The sequence below is a fragment of the Pristiophorus japonicus genome, chromosome 6, assembly GCF_044704955.1.
Source record: "Pristiophorus japonicus isolate sPriJap1 chromosome 6, sPriJap1.hap1, whole genome shotgun sequence".
Classification (NCBI taxonomy): Eukaryota; Metazoa; Chordata; class Chondrichthyes; family Pristiophoridae; genus Pristiophorus; species Pristiophorus japonicus.
In genome coordinates, this window is record NC_091982.1 from 98272667 (window position 1) to 98299903 (window position 27237).

A 27237-nucleotide genomic window follows, 5' to 3' on the forward strand; every position below is an offset into this window, starting at 1 on the left:
CGAGTTTCTTTTCCATCGACTTCAATCGACAGGAGAATCAGGCGAGGTGTGCAATGGGCAGCCGATCAACTACGGCCCGTTCAACGTTGAAAGTTCCACCCTATGTGGATTCTCGAATATGAATTTGCTGCCGGACCCATGCCTCCTGTTGCAACCAGCTCCACGTGGAGTCAGCCCCAGGTGTGCGCACTCTTAACGGGCGGATCACAGCTTGGCACGCTGATGGAGAATGGCACCCAATGACAAAGGCAAAAGCACATGGTCAGTCTCCTGAGGTGCGGATGAAAAATATAGGGAGAGACTTTCCAGCGAGGATGTGAGAGTAGCGTTGTCGGATGGGCTGCCCGTTATACACCCTGCCTGACTGGAAAGCAAAGTTGGGTGGGATGTGTAATGGGCGACCAATTCGATAATGCTAGTTTCATGCCCCCTCTCCAAAGTTGAAAGGCACGCCAATGGTACAAGTGCCTAAGACGTACCCAGCTCGATGCGCGTGGAACATGAGGGATTGTGGTGGCCCACACCACTGAGAATGGATGAAACACCTTTAATGCAGTTTGTGGTGAAGTTACCAGCTCAAAAATTTCATTTCATTTCCTAGCTGTTGTAATTTAGAATGTTGAGCTGAGATCGGTTGCTATAGAAACGGGATCCTTCATGGTCTGTGTGTGTGTGTGTGTAAATGGCCAAATGCAGCACAAGATCCGAGAGATAGCCCGAGGTTTTCCTAGTCATACCTACCGACCCATTTTGTACAAAATATTACAGCTTCCTGAGGAAGCAGAAGGTTAATTATATTTGACAAAAGAGATTCAGAAAACGTCCCAGTTGACAAGCAATGACATCTTGCTCTCGGAGTGCTCAGTGAGGATTCCGGCATCGAAATAATAATATGACTCATTACAGCTTTTGATTTTAGTTCATTCAGGGAATATTCTCAATTCAGAAATGTTCTGGGGCGCTGTGCGTTTCTGCTGCTTTACAGTGCGCGACGTTAAAAATTTACAGTCATTCTGCAGAGAAACGATGGGAGGGTTTAAGCTGTAATTGACATCCCCTCGTTTAAAAGCCCCCCCAAATATATTCAAAAACAACCACAGCAACATAATGCTAGAAGACAGTAAATTTGCTCCCTCTTTAAAGAAATTAAAGCATTTCGTATTCCCCTGACTGGACATAGAAATTATTGTAATTATTTTGTTTTTATGTATTATGTAATGTGAAAAGTCACTGGGATCATGGGAGCGGGAATGGGTGGGGTTGGGAAGAAGCAATTCATGCTCTTCTGATGGCTCAATGATAAATGTAGCCCCAATGTGGTACTGAGCCGTACATACCATTACGCCCCAGCTATAACTCCAGTTCTGCTCCAAGTTGCCCGATCTCAGTTGAGTCAGCAAATGGGGGTCTACAATTGTCCTCAGTGACCATGGTCCAGGGAGGAGAAAACTCAATCGGGGCTCTCATTTTCCGATTGCTATCCAGTGACGTCAGATGGGCATGAATGTGGACAACAGGCGAGAATAACGTTGCATTTGGTCATGAGGCTACATGGTTGAACATGAATGGCGAGATACCAAAGACCCGTCTCTTCGAATGGAACCTGAATCAATACAACAAAGAGCTGAAAGTAAGAGGAGACAATTGGCGATGGTGGGGCGGGGGGGAAAACCACTTCAAAAGTCTGGTACAACTCTCCAGAATTGTTGAATATGAATTGTGTTTACTGGGTAATTGCATGATACCGAGCCAGCACATGACTTTGTATCTTTTAATGAAACTACTATAGAAGTGATTTCCCAAGAGGAGAGTGGAGGTGAGCAGTACAGTTTATTTTTAATGCCAACGCTGTTGAAGATAACAATGGGATAGTTCTACTCTCTAACTTGCAGCTCTGAGGAGTGTAGCCAATCTGTCCCTCTCCTTGCAGACTATTTGCATTTATTATTTGTCCCTTTTTCTAGGTACAGTACTTAAACACGAGGAAAGAGCGAAAAGATAACATCTGCAGGTGGTTTACCCTGTATCTTTTTAAATATTTATTACAATTGAAGAGGATTATTATGGTCTAGCACTGTGGCCGTATGCTTTCATTATCTGGAACTATGAAACCAATTTAAACCTGCAAAGCCCCACAATTTATCTTGGACAAATGCTTTTTAGTGGAAGGATAGGAACTGACCTCTGGGTCTTCAGAAGTGATCAGGTTTGCTGATAGTCCACACACACAAACACAAGCCTTCTTCCCCTGCCCTCACCACCAATGCTCATTGCTTTCAACTGAACATATACGAGAGACAAGTCAGTTGTCAGTGTTGGAATGAAACGCGCTCCAGGCCGTTAAGCAGTACGTTGGCGCCTGCGATGTCTCACATGGGTGCAAAGGCTGTGGGTTAGGCTGGTAACTCTTCTTTCAGTTAGCTGCAGACCTTCTCAATGTCATCAGGTGGAAATGTGAAGCCGAGTCTTGGCGCTATCCCATGGGAAGAAGCATCACCCCTGCTATGCAGCTAATGGCGACTCGTTACAAAGCAGAACTGGGTGAGGCCTGATCGAATGCTGCTGCCTGCCCATTCATGGCCTATTGGAACCCAAGATAGGGAGGGGGGGAAAACTTGTTTTTTTAAGTTGACTCTTTGGAACTGAAATTGCTGTCGGAGGCTTCCCGTGAGTGAATGCCTCTGATCCGCAAGGAAAGTACGCACCTCCCTGGTGCCTCCGTATCTTTGGACTCTTACAGTCCTGGGTCTGCAGGTGTACGCCTGCGTAAAGGCATGTGGTTCGCAAAGGTCCCTAGGATTACGTGGGCCGGCCCAACCAATCAAAAAGGGGGATTCCCATTATGCTTCTGGGGATTTCATTTATGCATGGCATCCTCATAAGCATAATGGGAATGACATAAAAACACTTTCACACAAACTAACTAAAAATAAATCATCACATGTTTAAAATTTATTAAAAGAAACAATTTAATTAAACATTTAAAACATAAATTTTATTTTCTGAAAAATAAATGTAAATATTTTTAAAGGCACCAAAAATAACCTAAACTAATTTTAAAGATTTTTGAATGTTTAAATTATTTAAAAAAAATTATTTTAGTATTTATTTAAACCTGCTTTTACCAAGCGTAGAGAGTTTTGTGGGCATTCAGAATGTCTATTTCCTGTGCATGTGGATCATCGGTCAAGCTGAAACTTGATAGATCGCAAGTTTTGGGTTTTCACCTATGCCGAAACCCAGAACTTGCAAGGCCGTAAAATCTGGGCCTTTGTTTTATTAAAAAAAGGGTTTTAGTGGCAATTGAAAGTTGCTTATCCCTACCATGTTACTTTTAAAAATGTTTTAAAGTCAGAGAATAAGATCTGAAAATGTGTAACAAATCAATTCCTGTCAAGTCTGCTTAGATCTGATAAAGAATTCTATGGAGTTGGCACACAGGAGTGTAAGCTTCCCCTTCCCCCAACTCTGATCTGTTTTCAAGTTAGCGGCTAAACTGTTGCAAATGCGCTTGGGTCTAAGCGGGCTGTGGGTCAAGATGGGGTATGGGTCAAGGTGGGACGTGGGTCAAGGCTGGGTGTGGGTCAAGGTAGGGCGTGGGTCAAGGTGCCATGTGTGTCAAGGTGGGGTGTGGGTCAAGGCGGGGTGTGGGTCAAGGCGGGGTGTGCGTCAAGGCGGGGTGTGCGTCAAGGCGGGGTGTGGGTCAAGGCGGGGTGTGGGTCAAGGCTGGGTGTGGGTCGGTGGGGTGTTGGTCAATGTGGGGTGTGGGTCAAGGTGGGGCGTGGGGTGTGGGTCAAGACTGGGCGTGGGTCAAGGTGGGGTGTTGGTCAAGGCGGGGTGTGGGGTGTGGGTCAAGGTGGGGCGTGGGTCAAGGCGGGGTGTTGGCCAAGGCAGGGCGTGGGAGAAGGTGGGGTGTGGGTCAAGGCGGGGCATGGGTCAAGGTGGGGCGTGGGTCAAGGTGGGGTGTTGGTCAAGGCGGGGCATGGGTCAAGGCGGGGTGTCGGCCAAGGCAGGGCGTGGGAGAAGGTGGCGTGTGGGTCAAGACTGGGTGTGGGTCAAGGTGGGGTGTGGGTCAAGGCGGGGTGTTGGCCAAGGCAGGGCGTGGGAGAAGGTGGCGTGTGGGTCAAGACTGGGTGTGGGTCAAGGTGGGGTGTGGGTCAAGGCGGGGTGTTGGCCAAGGCAGGGCGTGGGAGAAGGTGGGGTGTGGGTCAAGACTGGGTGTGGGTCAAGGTGGGGTGTGGGTCAAGACTGGGTGTGGGTCAAGGTAGGGCGTGGGTCAAGGTGGGGCATGGGTCAAGGCTGGGTGTGGGTCAAGGTAGGGCGTGGGTCAAGGTGCCATGTGTGTCAAGGTGGGGTGTGGGTCAAGGTGGGGCATGGGGTGTGGGTCAAGGCTGGGTGTGGGTCAAGGTGGGGTGTGGGTCAAGGCTGGGTGTGGGTCAAGGTGAGGTGTGGGTCAAGTTGGGGCATGGGTCAAGGCTGGGTGTGGGTCAAGGTATGTCATGGGTCAGGGTGCAGTGTGTGTCAAGGCGGGGTGTGGGTCAAGGTGGGGTGTGCGTCAAGGCGGGGTGTGGGTCAAGGCTGGGTGTGGGTCGGTGGGGTGTTGGTCAATGTGGGGTGTGGGTCAAGGTGGGGCGTGGGGTGTGGGTCAAGACTGGGCGTGGGTCAAGGTGGGGTGTTGGTCAAGGCGGGGTGTGGGTCAAGGTAGGGCGTGGGTCAAGGCGGGGTGTTGGCCAAGGCAGGGCGTGGGAGAAGGTGGGGTGTGGGTCAAGGCGGGGCATGGGTCAAGGTGGGGTGTGGGTCAAGGTGGGGCGTGGGGTGTGGGTCAAGGTGGGGTGTTGGTCAAGGCGGGGCATGGGTCAAGGTGGGGTGTTGGCCAAGGCAGGGCGTGGGAGAAGGTGGCGTGTGGGTCAAGACTGGGTGTGGGTCAAGGTGGGGTGTGGGTCAAGACTGGGTGTGGGTCAAGGCGGGGTGTTGGTCAAGGCGGGGTGTGGGAGAAGGTGAGGTGTGGGTCAAGGTGGGATGTGACACAGCGCCTGTGCTATAAAATGGTAGAGCACTAATTGACAAGCATGATGTTCCTCACAGTGACTTGCAGATCTCAAGGACCGCTTGATGAAGGGGCAGCGATTCCCCCCCCCCATGACGGAGGAAGATGGAAGCCAAGCACCCGGGAATGCTCCCCTGTAACTTCAAGTGACCAGCTGCACAGCAACAGAGGTTTAGTCGATCTGTCCTGTTCTGTCCATGAACAAATCAACGAGGGATCTGGCGCAAAGTAGGAAATTGAGCAAATCCGGGTCAGAAAATAGCTTTAAAAGACATTTATTTTTAAAAATATGAAAAGATCTTAAGCCGACCTATTTCCAATTCAAGTCTGCCTGACTCTGCACTTGGAAGCTGTTATTCTGTCTGGCAGCATCTGATTTAATTCCCTGAGTAACCCACTTGCAATTTTCCCTGCTGCTCTCACCAGACTCTCTCCCATTAAGCTCCACTCGAGGTTGGCGGTGAGTTTTCTAATTGCTTCTTTTCAGCGCACTTTGCCTCACAGGGCCCGTTGCTGCCGTCCCCAAAATCCCTTTCCGTACACGTTGCTTCACGGCCAGGTGTCACCGTGATCGACGGGCTGGAACAGATCGGGGACTCTTACAGTATTAAAAAAATCTCTTCTTTTGCTAAAAGATGCTTCTGAAAGGTTAGAACTGTGAATAAAATTCAACGCTGAGGGGATTTCATCCGCACAAAACGAGAGCGTTGCTGGGAATAAATTGACCTGTGTTTTGGGGTAGCTTTAAATGAGAGAAGGATGCAATCAAATTATGCAAAGTCAGGATTATAATGAAGATCTCCTAACAATAATGAGGGACACCAAAAACAATTGGCAGATGGCTTCATTATGTGAACACAGTCGCACTGTTAAATACTGTATAAGGGATGCGTGACCTACCTTTTAATAAGGTGCTGTCTGCTGTTTACGTAGCTTGACTCGATGGAGTAATTTTCCGACTAAAGATAAAAAAAGAGAGTTATGTAAAAATAAGGATCACAAAATTTTGGACTTGCATGCCTAGTAGTCAGCAGTACAATTTGGGTCCTCTTTAGCATCCAAAAGCATTTTCTTTGCTTTAGGAGGCTCCACAGATACAAGCTATCTAGAGCTTAATCACTTCAGTTCATCTTCAATCGAATGCCAATGAGATATCATTCTTCCAGACAAGTTCACTGAGATCTGCAGTCTTGTCATTCATTTCCACGGGTAGGGAAGCAAGTTTGCAAAGGAGCAGTGTTCGGTGGCTGTGGCAAGAGTTCTTTACAAAGTTGCTTGTTGTGGTAACAAAACAGCTTCAATACACATCAAACATGCACAAGAGAAATGAAGGAAAATCACTTACGAAACCGGGTTTTATAAATAGAGAATAAAAAATGGGTTTGGGCGAAAAGGTCATCGATCTGAAAGGTTAACCTCACTCCACAGATGCTGCCTGACCTGTTGCGTGTTTCCGGCATTTTCTTTTTATTTCAGATTTCCAGCATCTGCAGTACTTTATGTTTTGTTTTATAAATATAAGATGTCCATCTTTTTCCTTCTTAATAAATGAGTATGCATTTTACAGACAAATTCTGAGAACAATTTGGATGTGAATAAGATCTTGGAGGTGGGAAAGTTGGGAAAATTCCCCACCTGTATCAGTGGATAATGTGTCACATGGTGATGCAGACCAGAAAGATCCCTGGCCTGCTGAGTTAATGACCTGAGTTCATGGCTTCACTGCCCCCTAGATTATGGAGCAGTGAAGAAATATCAGCCAGGGTTCATACTCCTGATCATGTCCAGTGACCCTGCTGGAAACTAAGTTTGTGTGGAAGTAAGGGGAAGGCAGCATCCAGCATGACTGTCATACTCCAACCCAATTATTCACTCTTCAGATTCACATACAAAGGCTGAGGCATTCTGAGGCTAATGGCATCGGTGCAACTCTATCCCAGGAAACCTCATCATATTCAACAAGGAAGTGGAAACAGTTGAAGAAAAATAAACTAACTGTTCTCTCATGCTCATTGTGTGCCACTCTCGATCCATGGCGCTCTTCAACAAAAATTCTACCACTCCGGCAAATAATTTCATTACCCTTTGTGTACGTCCAATACCTCGTGTGTATCCCCCCAATATCACAGTTCTTTTTCACTCAACTTTCCATGTTTCTTTGTTCATTACTGCCTCTGTCTAGTTTAGAACCATCCTTGTTTCCTTTGTTTGTTGCTATCCATTCCCTTGCCTCCTTTAGCTCCTTAAGGAGCTCATTATTCATTCTATTTCAGACAATTAAATAGTCTTCTTTCCTAATCTGCAATTTATGTTCCCTTTTGGTCTGTGTCTCCTCACTTTCCCCTCTCACTCCTTTTTCCTACTGGTTCCCCAAACGGCATCCCCCCCAAAAGATGGTCATGTATCCTATGCATCAGCTTAACTTTCCGTTTTACAGGGTATTCCTTTTAATTATCTGTTTTAATCTTACATATAAAGATAATCTCTATTAATGAGGCTGAACGACCAGTTTTGTTTTGTGAAATACTATTTCTTTAATAAAAAAGTACTTTCATTAAATGTATTACGATTTGGGATAAATGTGGCAGCTCCTACAGTAAAATCCAACTGCTCTACAATCCGGATAGTAAAATTGCTGTGGCGAATAATGGTGTTACAAATGTTGCCTTGAGGATTGGGACTGACCAATGCTGGTTAAAATGAGTCGCAGGAAAATTATTATGTGCAGAAGGTTATATTCATAACCTGAAGCCAGTATTTTACATTTCTGACATGATTCTCTTTTTCTTTAATTGTACCGCAATGGATTTAGTAACTTGACTGCATTCAAGTGAACTATAACTGTCACATTACTATCAGCACTACAACACTGAACAGACCTATTTATGTTATGCTGGAGAGCAATAAGCAAGTGGTTTACAAATTAATATTACATATATTTACAGCACAGATACAGGCTCTATGCCGGTGTTTATGCTCCATGCAGCCTCCTCCTACCTTACTTCATCTCACCCCATCAACATATCCTTCTATTCCTTTCTCCCTCATGTACTTATCTAGCTTTCCCTTAAATGCATCTATGCTATTCACCTCAACTGCACCTTGTGGTAGCAAATTCCACATTCTAACTATCTCTGGGTAAAGAAGTTTCTCCTGAATTCCTTATTGGATTGATGGCCCCTAGTTTTGGACTCCCCTACAACCTTCTCTACATCTACCCTATTGAACCCCTTCATCATTTTAAGGATCTCTATAGATCACCCCCGCCGCCACCCCCCCCCCCGCCAGCTTTCTCTTTTGTAGAGAAAAGAGGCCCATCTATTGAGTCTTTCCTGATAGTTGTAGCCTCTCGGTTCTGGTATCATCCTTGTAAATCTTTTTTGCACCTTCACAAGTGCCTCTAGATATTTTTTGTAATTATGGAGACCAGAACTGTACACAGTACTCTAAGTGTGATCTAGCCCCGGTCCGCTTCGCAAATACAACTTCATTCATTTTATGAAAATACACAGCAGGAGTTGGAGGGATCAGGAGTGAGTGAGAGGTGTTGGCTTTGCAACCTCAACATCTTACCATATTAACTCTCTAAACAATAAATAAGAGCAAAACAGCAGAGACTGCAAAAGGAAATAAAATATGCACCAAAGTCAAATCTACAGAGGCTGCCTTGACGTACTGAGAAAATAATGCTTTAACAGTGCTTGTTACAAGCGACCTTTATAAAAATGTCACATTTAGCAAAATATCATCCTCTCAAGGTACAACATGTTACTCTGCTATCGCCAAGGGAGCCCAGTCGGTACAAAATTCACGAGCTCTTACCTTCCTATAGTAATTAATGTCGCAGAGCCACACTTGAGATTCACGGCAGATGCCTGCAGTTCCCCTCTTTAAAATCTGGCATTGTGAACTGCAGCACTTAGCTGTTAAAACCATAGGGCCGAAATTGGTCGATGTTCCGCCCACATCCACCGAGGTCCCGCCGCAAATGTCGGATTCCTCTGGAACCGCCCATCTGCCATCGAGGTTCTGCCCGGTGGAAGATTGCTGGGGAAGGGATCCGTTGACGTCAGATTGTGCCGCCCGCCCATGCTGGATGTTGGAAAAGTGCCATTTTCATCAGTTATGCTGGCTCCGGTCGATCTGCCGCCTGCCAGAAGGACCGCTCGGGAAAAGCAGGTCTGACCTGGACTGCAGTCGGGCAGCAGTGAGATCGGGTGGGAGGGAGGGAGAGGTGGGCAGCAGTGAGATCGGGTGGGGGGGGGGGGGGGGGGGAAGAGGTGGACGCGATCGGGTGGGGGGGGGGGGAAAGAGGTGGACGCGATCGGGTGGGGGGGAGGGAGAGGTGGACGCGATCGGGTGGGGGGGAGGGAGAGGTGGACGGCAGTCGGGTGGGGGGGAGGGAGAGGTGGACGGCGATCGGGTGGGGGGGAGGGAGAGGTGGACAGCGATCGGGTGGGGGGGAGGGAGAGGTGGATGGTAATCGGGTGGGGGGGAGGGAAAGGTGGGCAGCGATCGGGTGGGGGGGAGGGAGAGGTGGACGGCAGTCGGGTGGGGGGGAGGGAGAGGTGGACGGTGATCGGGTGGGGGGGAGGGAGAGGTGGACGGTGATCGGGTGGGGGGGAGGGAGAGGTGGACGGCGATCGGGTGGGGGGGAGGGAGAGGTGGGCAGCGGTCGGGTGGGGGGGAGGGAGAGGTGGACGGCGATCGGGTGGGGGGGAGGGAAAGGTGGGCAGCAGTGAGATCGGGTGGCTGGTGATCTGATGGCAGTCGGGGAGTAGGGCGAATGGGTGGGAGGGAGTGCTGGAGGCCATCACATCACGGCAGCCGGGCGGATGTTGCACCGTTATGAGTGTGACTGCTGGAAAAAAACTAGGTGCATGTTGCATTACTTTGTTGTTGATGGTGATGTTTAAATTGGATGCTATAAAAGTGACTGAAATGTATCTAAGCTGATGGAGGCGTTTTTGTTGGACCTTGCTGAAAGTCCTTCATTGAGAAGCCCAATGGCAAAGGGAAAATTATTATCAGTAACTGAAAAGTGTTCAGCATGTCACATTTTGTATATCCAAGACGATTCATTAATTGTGTTACACAATGTACTGCAATGTAACTGATGACCATGTCATCTCAGGGGTGGCACTCCTCCATGTTCGGCCTCGGAAAAAGAGGGTTGAAGTGCAAGCCTTAAGGTCTGTCCTGCAAGTAGGTAAAGTGAGAGTAATTGAATGGCAGGCTTCCTGCATTGGTGACCCTTCCTTGTCGTGTTGCATTGGCCTGATGACAGGACCCATTATACACTGCAGTCAGATGTGGATGGGAAGATAGTCCTGATAAAGCAGATGACCTGAGGGACAGATGTGTGTTTCTCCCAATGCACCACACACTCACCAAGAGAGGGTCAGCAATGTGAGTGTATTTACAAGTGCACAATAACAAAGGTTACATAAGATTATTACATTTACATAAATTTACAGGAGCAACACCCACCCCTCTACCCAGCACCACTACCTCTCTCCATCCCCCCCCACCTGCCCCCTGCAGCGATGCCCGATGTCCTCTTCCTCCCCCCCACCTACACGACGGCTTGGCGCCCCCCTGCCGCTCACTGCCTCTGGTTGAGGCGGTTGCGCAGGAGGGCATAGAAACATAGAAAATAGGTGCAGGAGTAGGCCATTCGGCCCTTCGAGCCTGCACCACCTTTCAATAAGATCATGGCTGATCATTCCCTCAGTACCCCTTTCCTGCTTTCTCTCCATACCCCTTGATCCCCTTAACCGTAAGGGCCATATCTAACTCCCACTTGAATATATCCAGTGAACTGGCATCAACAACTCTCTGCAGCAGGGAATTCCACAGGTTAACAACTCTCTGAGTGAAGAAGTTTCTCCTCATCTCAGTCCTAAATGGCCTACCCCTTATCCTAAGACTGTGTCTCCTGGTTCTCCAATATCGGGAACATTCTTCCCGCATCTATCCTGTCCAGTCCCGTCAGAATCTTATACGTTTCTATGAGATCCCCTCTCATCCTTCCAAACTCCAGTGAATAAAGGCCCAGTTGATCCAGTCTCTTCTCATATGACAGCCCAGCCATCCCTGGAATTAGTCTGGTGAACCTTCGCTGCACTCTCTCAATAGCAAGAACGTCCTTCCTCAGACTAGGAGACCAAAACTGAACACAATATTCCAGGTGAGGCCTCACTAAGGCCCTGTATAGCTGCATTAAAACCTCCCTGCTTCTATATTCAAATCCGCTAGCTATGAAGGCCAACATACCATTTGCCTTCTTTACTGCTTGCTGTACTTACGTGCCCACTTTCAGTGACTGATGAACCATGACATCCAGGTCTCGTTGCACCTCCCCTTTTCCTAGTCTGCCACCATTCAGATAATATTCTGCCTTCGTGTTTTTGCCCCCAAAATGGATAACCTCACATTTATCCACATTATACTGCATCTGCCATGCATTTGCCCACTCACCTAATCTGTGCAAGTCACCCTGCAGCCTCTTAGCGTCCTCCTCACAGCTTACACCGCCACCCAGTTTAGTGTCATCCGCAAACTTGGAGATATTACACTCTATTCCTTCATCTAAATCGTTAATGTATATTGTAAAGAGCTGGGGTCCCAGCACTGAGCCCTGTGGCACTCCACTAGTCACTGCCTGCCATTCTGAAAAAGACCCGTTTATCCCGACTCTCTGCTTCCTGTCTGCCAACCAGTTCCCTATCCACGTCAGTATATTACCCTCAATACCATGTGCTTTGATTTTGCACACCAATCTCTTGTGTGGGACCTTGTCAAAAGCCTTTTGAAAGTCCAAATACACCACATCCACTGGTTCTCCCTTGTCCACTCTGCAAGTTACATCCTCAAAAAATTCAAGCATGATTTCCCTTTCATAAATCCATGCTGACTTGGTCCGATCCTGTCACTGCTTTCCAAATGCGCAGCTATTTCATCCTTAATGATTGATTCCAACATTTTCTCCACTACTGATGTCAGGCTAACCAGTCTATAATTACCCGTTTTCTCTCTCCCTCCTTTTTTAAAAAGTGTAGTTACATTAGCTACCCTCCAGTCCATAGGAACTGATCCAGAGTCGATAGACTGTTGGAAAATGATCACCAATGCATCCACTATTTCTAGGGCCACTTCCTTGAGTACTCTGGGATGCAGACTATCAGGCCCCGGGGATATATCGGACTTCAATCCCATCAATTTCCCCAACACAATTTCCCGCCTAATAAGGATATCCTTCAGTTCCTCCTTCTCACTAGACCCACTATCCCCTTGTACCTTCGGAAGGTTATTTGTGTCTTCCTTTGTGAAGACAGAACCGAAGTATTGGTTCAATTGGTCTGCCATTTCTTTGTTCCCCATTATAAATTCACCTGAATCCGACTGCAAAGGACCTATGTTTGTCTTTACTAATCTTTTTCTCTTCACATATTTATAGAAGCTTTTGCAGGCAGTGGGATGTCTGAAGACGTTTGCGTCTTGGTGAAAAGGTAGGGCACGAGACCGAAGGCGCCGGGAACTCCTGATCCTCCGGATCTGTCTGCCTTGAGGGTGCAGAAGCCATCTCTTGCCTCATGGCCTTAACACTTTCCGTTGTGCGCTCCAAGAATGTAATGAGCCGGTCCATCCTCTGATCATACTGCTGGGTGAGGGAGGCGATGCTGCCAGCTATCCCAGCCATGGTCTGCAGCATGTCGTGACCTATCTCCACACTGGTGCGTGATAGCTGCACCATCTGGTTGAGTACAGAGAGTCGTGGTCCATCCGCAGGTGGTTGCTCGATGCTGCTGGGTGCTGGCGCCTTGCTTCCCTTCGAGCCACGGCCTCTGCACTTGGTTGAAAAGCCCAGGAAATCGGAGCCAGACGTCAAGGTTCTGTGGACACTTGGCTCACGTGGCAGGAGGCTGCTGTCAGCCGGTTCCAGCTTCTCCAGGTCAAGGGGCAGAAAGAGAGGTCATTCTCCCTCCTCTCTCCTGTTCTTCCTGACCCTGGGTGGCAGAGGTGGAAATGGGTGGTCGGGGGTGGGGGCGGGGGTGCGGCAGGAAGGATCCACTGTCTTCGGGTGTGAAGAACATCAGGATGGGAAATGCTGGGGTCTGACGGCTTCTGAGAAGGCCAGAGGTCGATGGTCTCGCTAGATCCGTGCTGTCCGAGTCATCATCTGCAAGTAGAGGACAACATTTCAGTCTGTAGCGGGCGGAGAGGGGGCGGGGGCGGTGGTCAAGCTGAGGTGTGAGCCGTTCCATCTCACATTATGCCAGCAAGGAGTTCCACCTGTACATGTCCTCACCAATACTGGGTGACAAAGTTTGCGTTGAACCGCGAGTGCCTTAACATTGCATGTACTTTCATGCCATGAGCGTTGCTGACACCAGAGATGAGTATAACCTTACCACATGGTAGCACCGCATCTACATGAAACGCTGTGGTTGCACGGTGGTAGTCACCCACCAATGTCAACGCACGCTCCTCCAGCCTGGTCAATTCGACTATCTCTGCTGGGCCCCCTCTGATCACTCTCAGGCTTGCTTGGTTGGCTGCTTGTTTTTTCTGCTCAAAGAAACGTTGCAGCCTTTAGCCCCTTTGCTGATCCCCCCCACCCCCGCCACACACTCCCACACACACATCTGGCACACAACCCTTTTGACGTTGGACAAGAGGGGGCGAATAAATTTGTGCTCACTCTATCTGACGCCAGCAAATCGTTCCAACGTTTGTGGCAATGGTCCCCATCCCGCTCAACGTTGTCCACTGCGGTCACCATCTCACCGATATCCATCCAAAGACGCTGGTATTAGGCTGGTGGATGTTTGCCACGACTATCCCGTGTGACTTTGTTGTACCTGCGCTCCACCTCCCTCAATAGCTCCTCCAATTCCTGTTCCTGGTACCATGGAGCTCTGGGCCTGGTTTTGCCAGTCTTCATTGAAGATTTCTGGCCACTCATCCTCAATGATGAGAGGAATGGCTGCTGAAGAGTTTAAATTTCTTACACTGCCCCCTCTGAAACTCAGACTGCCCCCTCTCAAATGCCACCTCTCTGCTCTCTAACCTCCAATCTGTCCTCTGTAATGCCACCTCTCTGCTCTCTAACCTCCAACTCTCTCCTCTCCTCTCTCACACTCATAGGTGGAATAAAGTGCTCTCCTTTTATGCGCATGTGCAGTTCCCCAATCAGCCTCCAAGGCTCACGAAAAGACTACATGTTGGATCAAGAAAACTACAAAAAAAATAAAACCCGAAATCTCGCGCATGCGCAGTGGAGGCCCTCCAAAGATTCCCGAGTGGAGAGGCCTCCAACTGATGCACAATAGTGATGTCGGCCGCCGAGTCCCGCTCCCGGCCACCAACTGCTGCCCACACAACGGAGCCGAAAATGGCTCCCAACTGGACCCGGCGGCAAAAACGGACCTCCCACCTGGGGGCCACCGAGAAATGGGCGAGCCATAGCCAGGACTAAATTTGGGCCCTGTATGTGGTATTATAATTTATTTTCAAAAGGCCAGCTTAAGAGCACATATTTTAAACACAATTGGGATTTAGAAAAATACAGTAAGATACAGGAATATTGTAAAGTGCTGCACACAAGGACACACAGGAGTGTTTTTAGATTGTAAACGATTTCTGGAATCTATTCTCTTAAGGTTTAGAAAGTGTTGACTGGAATAAGGGTGCTTAAATAAGGCAGCAAGGTCTAGCGGAGTTGTTCCATTACCACTAGACCTTCAGTCTCTAATTGAACACTCAAATGATAATATATAGATTTGCATGATGCTTGGATCTTTAAAATTAAAATAAAAGTCACAAAACAAAAATGCTGCAAATGTCCAGCTGTTTGATCAGTATTTTACAGAGAGGATAGATTAATCTTAGAGAGGATAGATTAATCTTTTGGGTCTGACCCGTCATTAATGTTATGTCACCTTGGGTTATCATTATAGTGGCCCAGAAATTCCTCTCGAGTCTTCCCGCGGGCAAAGCACTAAATAATGGACATAAAATGCGCACTTACTTGAAGCTGCTAGGCCTGCTCGAGATCCCGGTCCGGAGGCCTCTCGTGACTGCGCGTTGCAGCGCGTTCACGTTGGGACGTCCGCAGGAGTCACATGGGCCTGGACACACAATCACAGGTAAGTATTTTCTCATTCATAGTAATAGGAGATTCGTAAGTTATGAATCCCCTATTACAATGAATGAGAAAAACTCCAAAACGCACAAACACTACATAAAACATTTAAAAAACACCTCACATAAATACACTAATTGAAATTAAAGTTGTTATAAATGTTTTTTAAAGAAAAACAATTTGCCGATTTAAAAAAAAAGTCAGGTTTAAGGTTTAAAATAACATTACTTGAGTGGGCAGGGTTTTAACATAAATATGATTTAAAAAAAATGTTATTTTAATCATGTTTTTGATATGTTTTTAAACTCTTACGCCTGTAAAAATAGGCTATGCGCCTGTTTCTATCAGGCGCAAGAGTTTTGAGGATATTTGACGGGCAAGATATGGGTAATTCCCGCAATCTTGCCCGTGCAAATGTCCTCGCTCTGATCTGTCTAGGATCTGTCAAGCTCCAACTCGACAGATCGGAAAAGCCGGTTTTCAGCACATGCGCTCCAAGCGCTGAAAACCGGCTTTTTCAATGCCTTCCCGGTCCGTAGAAACTTCGTACAGACCCGGGACGTTGGAATTTCCACGCCAATGAAATCTTTATGGTGTTTGGACTTTCCATAAAACACAGGAACAATCAAATGTGTACATTCTTTACACCGTGGGCGCAGCCTTAGGAGCTAAGCGACATTACTAGTGCAAAAAGCACATCTTCAGGAGATGTTTCTGGTCCTACATCACATGCACCATGCATCACGCTTCTGCAGTCAATGGTTCCAACAAAAATGGCGAAAGAACATAATCCCTCCTTAAGGTCATGCAGATTCATGATGAAATGGTTAAATAAATAGAGATATCTTCGAAAATAATCCCCCCAAGTCAAAAATATCAGAAATCCTTCACTACAAGCATGAAAACATAGTACTCACAACTCATTGTCAAATATTTGTACACATATAAATTATAAAACTAATATGCAGATTATGTGTAGCAATGTATGCTTCCAGTTTAAGTAACTTGTGGCCCCAACAAATTTATATCTCTGCTTGGACCACTTTTTGTTAAAATATCGTCTCACACTGAGGCGCACATAGAGGACGAAGTTCACCCCCGCCAGAAACGGGGCGCACCTACCGTTTTTGATGTGTTTTGGCCGCCGTGATGGATGCGGCGGCCTATCTTGCGAAATTCAGCTCTGTTTTTTTTCCCGAGTGGGGCGGAAGTCCGTCATAATGAGGACAGAATTGGCGGCGAGACGGAGTCTCCATCGCGCCACTGTCAGTCATCAGCAACGGGCTGGTGATGTCATCGCGCTGGCGCGTCACCCCGTCTCTCCTCTTCAGTTAGAAACATAGAAAATAGGTGCAGGAGTAGGCCATTCGGCCCTTCGAGCCTGCACCACCATTCAATGAGTTCATGGCTGAACATGCAACTTCAGTACCCTATTCCTGCTTTCTCGCCATACCCCTTGATCCCCCTAGTAGTAAGGACTTCATCTAATTCTCTTTTGAATATATTTAGTGAATTGGTCTCAACAACTTTCTGTGGTAGAGAGTTTTACAGGTTCACCACTTTCTGGGTGAAGAAGTTTCTCCTCATCTCGGTCCTAAATGGCTTACCCCTTATCCTTAGACTGTGATCCCTGGTTCTGGACTGCCCCAACATCGGGAACATTCTTCCTGCATCTAACCTGTCTAAACCCGTCAGAATTTTAAACGTTTCTATGAGATCCCCTCTCATTCTTCTGAACTCCAGTGAATACAAGCCAAGTTGATCCAGTCTTTCTTGATATGTCAGTCCCACCATCCCTGGAATCAGTCTGGTGAACCTTTGCTGCACTCCCTCAATAGCAAGAATGTCCTTCCTCAAGTTAGGAGACCAAAACTGTACATAATACTCTCAAGTGTGGCCTCACCAAGGCTCTGCACAACTATAGTAACACATCTCTGCTCCTGTACTCAAATCCCCTCGCTATAAAGGCCAACATGCCATTTGCTTTCTTAACCGCCTGCTGTACCTGCATGCCAACCTTCAATGACTGATGTACCATGACACCCAGGTCTCGTTGCACCTCCCCTTTTCCTAATCTGTCACCATTCAGATAATAGTCTGTCTCTCTGTTTTTACCACCAAAGTGGATATCCTCACATTATACTTCATCTGCCATGCATTTTCCCACTCACCTAACCTATCCAAGTCGCTCTGCAGCCTCATAGCTGCTGGGAATTCTGCGTTTATTTCAGTTAGGTCCACCGCGCCACGAGGGAGAGTTTCAGCTGGATCGGCATCCTGGCAGCACATTTGTCGGGCCGACCTGGCAGTCGGCCGACACAAAAAAATAAGATGGCAACCGCAGTAGTGCGCCCTCCCCTTTAATGGCAGCCGCACCGCCATTTCAAACATAGCGCACCGACAGAAAAAACTGTCGGGGGCACCGGCCGGTAGCCGGAAGACTTTCTCGCTTCCAGGGCGGGACATCGGTGGTATGCGCTCTGATGACACATTTAGAAGGCTTTGGCAGCAGCAGGGTGAAAGTGGGAGGAGTGGTGCAGATGTGGTCATCACCGGAAAAACACTCGAAAGAAATTGCGCGGACGACGGCCATTCCACGAGAAATCGGCAGCCATTCTGCAACGAGCCCTGGCCACCGCTTTCCAGCGGCCCCAGGCCTTAGCGAAAGGGGCAATTTTGGCCCCGTAGTATCTTCCATTTACAAATGGGCACACTAGTCAAATAGTTGCACAGGACTGTCACTAGATAGAACAACACACTCATGCAGTCTGTGCAGATATCATCAGCAATTACTTTCCATACCCACACTAATACATTTAAAATGCCCGGCTGCTACAAGTACTATTTTATTTGGTAAAAATCTAAATGTTACATTAATATGTAATTAATGTCCTGTTTCATTAACGTCTGTTGTTGATGGGATGGTTTGCATGAGTCCTGTTTCCAGACTGGCTATGGTAGTATAGTTATTGTTACTTGTCATATCTTCGGAGAGCACACAACCTGTAAGATGGCTGCAGGCTCCAGAATCTTCCGACCTGCTGGTCAGGTGACCTGCTCTTTATTAAACAGCACTAGTTGCAGTAACACAGGCGTCCACAGTGTGGAGCTACAGACATTACACTTCTCCCTCCTTAATGAAGAAGTTATTATAACTTCAATCATCATACATAACTTGCATGGTTAGCATAACAAAGGATATGGACTTATTTTGCGATATTTACAAATTAAGTTTAACCACTTGTATTCTGTTTCGAAGAGGATACCTTCACTCTCGAACAGAACTTTTCAAACATGGTGTTGAATTTAAACTCATTCGAGGCTGATCCTGAGGGAAGTTTTCCTCCAAGGGATGCCCTTGATTTCCATTTGAACTCTCTCTAACTTCACTGTTTGTTTTCCTGACTCGAACTCAGACTTAAATTCTGACTTTCTCTTGGATTTGTTTCCAATACATTGGATGTAGGATTTGCTACTGGTGTATCAAAACTATCTGATGAGTCAAAAATAATTGAATCACTCCCACTCTCAACTACTTCCATGTCTGTGGATAGAATATGATCAATGTGAACAAACCTAACCTGTCCATTATCAAACATCTTGACCAAATATGTGCGAGGACCACATATCTTCACCACTCTTCCTGGTAACCACTTTATCCATTTATGGTGATGGTTCTTCACTCTCACCTTTTGATTTAATTTCACACTTTTCTCTTTTACTCTACCTCTCTCATGATTCTCTTTCTGCCTTAATTGTGTCTCTTCTACGGGCTGTGCCAAGTTTGGTTTTAAGAACGAGAATCTGGTTCATGGTTGTTGTTTTAGAAACAACTCTGCTGATGTTCTACCAGTAGTTGTATGAAGAGTATTACGATACGTTACTAGAAAATTAGCCAATTTGTAGTCCAATGACAACTGCCATTTCTTTGTATTTGGATCCAACATTTGTTCGATGAGGGCACGTTTTACAATTTGTACTGTGCACTTTGCTGCACCATTCGAAGCAGGTTGGTACGGTGGAACCTTGGTATGTTTCACACCATTTTTGCTCGTGAACTGTGCAAATTCTTCGGAATAAAATTGTGGTCCATTATCCGAAACAATTTCTTCTGGGAGGCCAAATGAAGAAAATAATCTTCGCAAAATGTCTAATGTTTTACTTGTTGTTATTTTCCATATTGGAAACAACTCGACCCACTTCGAATGGCTATCAATCACAATGAACATTTGCTGTCCTTCTAGCTCAGCAAATTCAATATGTAGCCTTTGCCACACCCTGGGACGCCATTTCCATGGCTGTAATGGTACTGGTGGTGGTTGCTTGCTTACTGATTGACATGTCGTACACTTACTGACAATATACTCTATATCTTTATCAAGACCTGGCCACCATAAGTAACTGCGTGCAAAACTCTTGGTCAAGCACATTCCCAGGTGCTGGTCATGGATGTCTCCTAATAATTTGGACCTGAATTTATTTGGTATAACCACTCTTGCACCCCACATGATACAATCTTTATCCACTGATAATTCATTCCTACGATTGAAGAATGGATAAATATCTTTGTCTGTTACCTGGTTTGGCCATCCGTTTGCAATATAATCATACTCCTTTGACATAACTGGGTCACATTTGGTTGCTCTACCAATCTCTTCAGCTGTTCATCAATATATGAAAAATAGAACACCTCGTCCCTATCGGGTGTAACTTGTGATGGGGAAGGCAATCTAGACATAGCATCAGCATTACTGTGATCAGCTGATCATCTGTATATTCAATATCATATGTATATGCTGACAAAATCAAAGCCCATCTCTGCATTCGGGCTGTAGCTAATGTTGGAACTGGGGACTTTGGATGGAGGATTGCTGTCAGGGCTTATGACCCATAACAAGAGTAAACTTACAACCATACAAGTATTTGTGGAACTTCTTGATCCCAAAAATTAATGCCAAAACTTCCCTTTCGATTTGCGCATAATTACGCTCACTGGCACTGAAAGTGCGTGAAGCAAAAGCAATTGGTCTCTCCTCCCGACTACGTAATACATGAGAGATTAATGCCCCAATTCGATACAGAGAGGCATCACATGCTAGCTTGATCTTTTGAGATACGTCATAATGAACTAACATGGTGCTCTCAACCAAGTTGCTTTTACACTCCTTGAATGTTGTATCGCATTCTTTTGACCACTTCCAATGGACCTGTTTTTTCAATAGGTCATTCAGTGGATGTAATACTGTAGCCAAATTTGGTAGGAACTTCCCATAATTGTTCAAAAACCCAAAAATGATCGAAGTTCAGTGACATTCTTGGGAATGGGTGCATTTCTGATTGCATCCAGTTTTTCCTTGGTTGGATGTAAATCATCTTTGTCCACTCTGTACCCTAAGTATTCCACTGAGTTTTGAAATAACTCACACTTGCAAGCAGACACTCGTACTCTATGCTTCTCTAGCCGTTTGAGGACTTCATTCAATATGTTATTATGAATTTGCCTATTTGGTGCTGAAATTAGAATGTCATCTAAATAACATACTACCCCTTCAATACCTTGCAAAATCTGATTCATTACCCCTTGGAATATGGTAGGGATGGAAGACACTCCAAATGGTAGCCTATTAAATTGATGTAGGCCTAGATGGATATTTATAGTCAAACATGACTTGGACTCCTCATCTAGTTCAAGCTGTAAGTAGGCATTCGTAAGATCCAGTTTTGAGAAGATCTGACCACCTGTCAGTGTTGTGAACAAATCTTCTATATTCGGCAATGTATTGGGGACATTACCCTCTAGAACCTGGTTTACGGTTACTTTATAATCACCACACAATCTTACCTTACCATCGGACTTCGGTACAACAACAATGGGTGTAGCCCAATTACATCGGTCTATATTAGAAATAATGTTCTCAGTCTCTGGTCTTTTGATTTCTTGCTCAACTTTCTCCTTGAGTGCATATGATGCGGAACGTGGCTTGCAGTAAACCGATCTAGCGTCCTTCTGTATCCTGACACTCGCCTTGAAGCCTTGGATCTGACTGCCTGTTTCGTCGAACACTTTCGGATAATTCTTGATGACATCATCCTTTACACAAATCTCGTTTCAACACGAAAAATCTCACTCCAATCCAGCTTCAGTGATCCCAATCAATTTCTTCCTAGTAAGGCAGGCTTGTCTCCTGCCACTACTATTAGAGGCAAGCTCTGAATTTGATTCATTGGTACGGTGATACGACCTACCACCGGAATATTCTCTCCCGAGTAGCCTTGCAGCTCTATCTTGGATTTCTCCAATGGGAAATCCCGCAATTTGTCGAGGTACAGCGACTCCAGTACTACACTCACGGATGCACCAGTGTTGATTTCCATGGGTATCTTGAATCCTGCAACATTTATGTGGATTATGATACTTTTCGAATCGCCATCCATTAACCTTGTGCTCCTGATGACATTTAACTCTAACATCTCCTCGTCCTGTTGTTGTCCTTCCATGCTATGTATTCTCTGGGGATTTCTACTCATAGCTTTGAAAACTGGTTTACCCTTCAGTCGGCATGTCTTCGCAAAATGCCCAGTTTTCCCGCAGAAGAAACACTCTGCCTTCACATATGGACAACTTTGAGCAATGTGTTGGCCCAGGCACCGATAGCAGGACGTCAATGCTCTGTTCCCATTTCCAGTTTCTGAGGCTTTGGGGCCCCACCGCCTTTTACTTTGAACTTGCACGTGATTCACTTTAGTTGCCTGATGATTGAAATTAGTATGAAATTCTTGGGAATATTGGTCGGCCATGCTCATCGACCTAGCTGTCTGACAAGCTAAATCAAAAGTCAAGTTAGGCGTCATCAATAACTTTCTTCTGATCGCATCATTTTTCATCCCACAAACAAAGCGATCTCGCAATGCTCCGTTCTGAAAGTCTCTGAAATTACAGTGAATAGATAGTTTTTTTAATGCTACAATGTACTCACTGATTTCTTCTTCAGCCTTCTGATTTCGTATTCCGAAACGATAACTTTCAGCAATTTCTAACGGAACGGGGCTGTAATGTTGTTCTAACTTAGTTAGAATCTGTTTCAAGGTTGTATCTCTTGGCTTGTCAGGCACAAGCAAATTTATCAGCGTTTCATGCAACTCGGGCCTGGCCTCAGTTAAGAATATAGCTCTTTTTCGTTCCAACACCGCCCGGTTATTGTCTTCATTACCGGGAATTTCGATGATATTATTTGCAGTGAAAAACATTTCTAGCCGATCCACAAATGCTCTGAAACTTTCATGGTCGCATTGAAATTCCCCCAAATGCCCGATAACTCCCATAGAGGCAGCCATTTTGACTCTGGAAGTTTAACCAAGTGTGCTCAAAATTTACCTTGGATTTGTAGCTATTTCCAAAAACAGAGAAGCTCTCAAAGTCTCTCTGTCAGCTGGCTGAATCCTTCACCAAAAAACTTTCAGCTTTGTATTATCCGATTACATCCCATCCTCGTCGCCAAATGTCATATCTTCGGAGAGCACACAACACACAACCTGTAGGATGGCTGCAGGTTCCGGAATCTTCTGACCTGCTGGTCAGGTGACCTGCTCTTTATTAAACAGACTTCCACAGTGTGGAGCCACAGACATTACAGACATTACATTACTACACTAGTAATCCAGAGGCCTTTAGACTAATAGTCCAGAGAATGAGTTCAAATCATGGCAGTTGGAGAAATTAAAATCATTTTTTTTTTAATCTGGAAATTAAAATCAGTAGGAGTGAAGCTATTGGATTCTTGTAACCAGCTAACTGGTTCACTAATGTCCTTTAGGAAAAGAACATAAGATCATAAGAATTAGAGCAGGAGTAGACCATTTGGTCCCTCGAGCTGCTCCATCATTCAATAAGATCATGGCTGATCTGATCTTGGCCTCAACTCCACTTCCCTGCCCGCTCCCTATAACCCTTGACTCCCATATCATTCAAAAATCTGTCTATCTCCACCTTAAATATATTCAATGATCCAGTCTCCACAGCTATCTGGGGCAGAGACTTCCACAGATTCACGACCCTCTGAGAGAAGAAACTCCCCCCCACCCCCCCCTTCGCCATTTCAAATCGGCCACCCCTCATTCTGAAACCATACTCCCCCTGCTCCGAGCCCCAGATTCCCCCAGGAAGGGAAACATCCTCTCTGCATCGATCCTATCAAGCCCTTGCTGGTTTGGCCTATACTTGAGTCCAGTGCCACAACAATGGCCATAGGATGTGGTTGACTCTTAAACTGCCCTCTGAAGTGGTTTGGCAAGCCGTACAGTGACGAGCAATAAAGGCTGGTCTTGCCAACGGCTTCCATCCCGAGATGGAAATGTTGCCAATGCTCAATTTGGCTGCCCACTCGGAAGGGCAAAGCATCAGCAAGGTCAAACATCTCTGGCTGATTTCCACCTTTTCCCCCACCCACCCAGAGAAATACTCCCACACCTCCCCACTCAGAACAGGAGCTGAGTGGAGTGGGAAACCAAAGCTGTGTCACCCTGCTCCATGGCACTACACTCAGCACAGGCTGTGCCATACCCTACGCAATATAACAATAACGTATCTAAAATAAGAAATGGCTCCACCAAGGTGATTTATGCTCACAATTGACCGTTGTAATTGCTGGAGTCTCCAGAGCAAGATGCTTAAGCAATTCAGCTCTCAAAACACCATTCTTCTTCATGTTTTAAATTAATCAATCTGCCATTTCCTGCTGTGCCAGGTCACAGACATCGTCCGACCTGGTGACCATTGAACAGTATTTAAAATACCCTGTGCACCTTGCCACGGTTGAGATCGTTCGTAACAAAATGTCTGCCAGGCCTTGTATTTCCCAGGATTCAAGCTGGTAGCGTCTACATTTGCAAATGATCTGAAATGTTGCTGATTAACCTTCATTAACCTTTCGGAAACCTCTCTCTCTCTCTCTCACTTGACTTCTCTCCCTCTCTCTACTTCTCGCTCTCTCTCGCTCTCTCGACTTCTCTCTCGCTCTCGAATTCTCTCTCTCTCTCTCGAATTCTCTCTCTCTCTCTCTCTCTCGAATTCTCTCTCTCTCTCACTCTCTCAACTTCTCTCTCGCTCTCGAATTCTCTCTCTCGCTCTCGAATTCTCTCTCTCGCTCTCTCTCTCTCGAATTCTCTCTCTCTCTCGCTCTCTCGACTTCTCTCTCTCTCTCAAAGCATATTCATTTTCTCCAAGAACACCCCGGCAAAAATATCCAAGAAATTGTTTAATATCAAACCAACATTGTACAATACAGCTAACAGTTTGGTTTAGTCTTATTGAACACATTGTTAACTGTAAATTGAATTAAGAATTAGAACTCTGTTCTTTCTGCAATCTAAAGATTGTATCGCATGTAATTTTACAAAAAAAAATCAAAGAATTATGGAGGCAAAAAAGAATAACAATCAAGGCGATTGATTTACAGTCAGTGAATGAGTTCAAATTCTGCTTTGTTAGATGGGATTCTGGTATTTTTAAGAAGTGTATGGGGTATCGAATTCCAGGATCCCTTCCTTCATTCCATGAAAACTATACATCTGCTGGTCTTGATCACGACATCAGGTGAACAGAGAAGTACTGAACCTGACAGTGTGAGGGAGCTGATTTTACAGAAGAGCAGTCATTCACCTGACGTGCTTCAATCTCATCACCTCAACTGTTTGCTGATTGACTTCCCTCACACTAATGGATTCAATATCTGATTCCTCCCTGGTCCTAGGTCTCCTGATGATATCAGTGTTCACTTTGGACAAAAACAAGATTAATCAGAGTTCTTTATATCTGCTTTTTAAAGGAGGTCCTAAACTGATGCACCACAGTTCTATTTTTAATTTTAAATAAAAAGCTTTACTTTTGTAATCCTTATTCACCCCTAATTTGCGTCTTAAAACTCCATTGTTATTTGCACGTGCTTTAAAAAAGAGCCTATTAATTCTGAGAACGTAATACAAATTCTCTTGTATCGCAAGCAAGGTCTGTCTCATAAGGTCTTCAAACGTGTTCCAGAAGATAGTATGTATTTTTTTAAATATGAAATCATACTGACAGTACTTCAACTAAAATGCCGTGGCTCCTGCACTGAGAATCTAACATTTTGACTTAGTCCTCATCATCAAAGGGATTAAAAAAAAACGATTAATTTAACTGCTGCACAAAAACTGGACTAAAAATGCTTGCAGTCAGCAGGCTTTTAAATGAAATGCTGAAGCTAGTTCTAGAGAAAGGACCCATGGCCCTCATTTCCCATACTTTGTCCATCTTGGGGTACTTGAGAAGCACTTATTAAAACCCCTTCCTATTGATATTTGAGTATGCTCTGCTGCATGCATTGGCAATGGGGTGGGAACATGCAGTACTGCGCTATTCTGAAGCACTCATGTTTCTACCTCTGAGACTCGAGTTTGATTCCAGCCTGGATGCTTTCTATGATAGCTGATAAAGGTGTTAAGTGAAATGGGTTTTGGGAGGCTGAATCCAGTTGGAGATGGATTGATTTCCACGGAACATGACTGCACTGAACTGGCTATGATTTATCGCTAATTCAGCAGTCCTGCTCTGAACATCTGTGTTACTCGAAATTAACATTAGATTTGCTGTAAGTACTCCAAAATCCAATCTAATAACAGCAACGTAATTATTTGAACAAGAAGGTTTGCCTAGGCAATTTTATTTACTATTTATTTATAATGATTTCTTGTGCACTTCTTGATTCCTGCTCTCGACCTGCAATCTGCTTAACATTCCTTCGCTTCCTGATCTCCCTGGCTATTATTTCCACTTTTGCTGCACCCCTCATATCCACTTTTAGTAATACACAAAATTATTTTTAGAATCCTGTGCCAGAAAAGCAGTTCAAAAAGTAGATCATTAAAAGCAGCCCTATAGCACTTTACATCAAATGAAGTACTTTTGACGTGTAGTCCCTGTTGCAATGTGGAGAACACAGCAGCCAATTTGTACACGGCAAGCTCCCAGAAACAGCATAATGATATTGACCAGATATGTTGGTGAGGGATAAATACTGGACACTGGGAACAACTCCCCAGCTCTTCTTTGAATAATGCTGTGGGATCTTTTATGTCCAGTTGAGAGAGCAGACTCGCATCCGAATCATTGTACTTCCGACAGTGCAGCACTCCCTCAGTAGTGCACTGGAGTGTCAGCCTCAATTATGTACTTAAGTCTCTGGAGTGGGACTGGAACTCACAAACCTTCTGACGCAGAGGGGAGAGTGCTATCCACTGAGCCAAAGCTGACACGCTGTGTAATCTTCTGCTACCCTAACTAAAGTCTGCCAATTTAAATGGAGGAAATGCTCCATACAGACTAGAAATGGCTGCTGGCTACATTAATGAATGAACACTGCTTGTATAATACTCCTCTCTCCACTGTTTTTGTGGAAACATTGTGAAATAAACGGTTGATGCCTTCATTAAAATACTGGGCAACAAAATGTCATACAAATAAGCATTCATCTACTGATTCTGCCGACATTAATTTTTAGCCTTTCATCTCTAGCTACAGGGGAAATTGATTACAATGGCCATGCTGAGCAGAACATACTAATCTTTTCTGTATCATTCCAATTTTAGTATATGTGATTCCCAAGTGAGCTGCTGTTTCTGTAAAGCAGTGTGGTGTTTTTCACGTAGTACATCAATATACCAAAAGGAAAGCTTTTTAACTACATTATAAGGACATGTTTTTAAAAAAATAATCTATTCCAACCCTACAAGCACAAACCAGCTCCATATTAGATGTGACCAGTTTGTGAGCAATTAACCTTTGATTTATTAGTGATAACATTACAGAGCTAGGCCTAATAGGAGTATCCCCCTTCCCCTGTACACTCATTTACGCATTAAGCTACTAGACATACTATGAGGAGGGGGTGGGGGGGGTGAGGGGGAATGTTTGCCACATAATTCTTATCAGTTTCTAAAATTAATGCTGCTCTGGGATTATCACAATGGAAAGCGAAATATGGGCTGAGAAAGTGAAAATGAACCAAAT

At 45.5% G+C, this 27237-nt stretch overlaps 1 protein-coding gene across 1 annotated transcript in view; it reads right to left on the bottom strand.

The window, feature by feature from the left end:
• pcdh19 (protocadherin 19) overlaps positions 1-27237 on the bottom strand; it is a 136433-nt gene that overhangs the window by 39680 nt on the left and 69516 nt on the right. The window contains exon 2 of the mRNA XM_070883066.1: positions 5948-6006. Within this exon, the coding sequence (XP_070739167.1) occupies positions 5948-6006 (59 nt within the window). The remainder of the gene's footprint in view (positions 1-5947; positions 6007-27237) is intronic.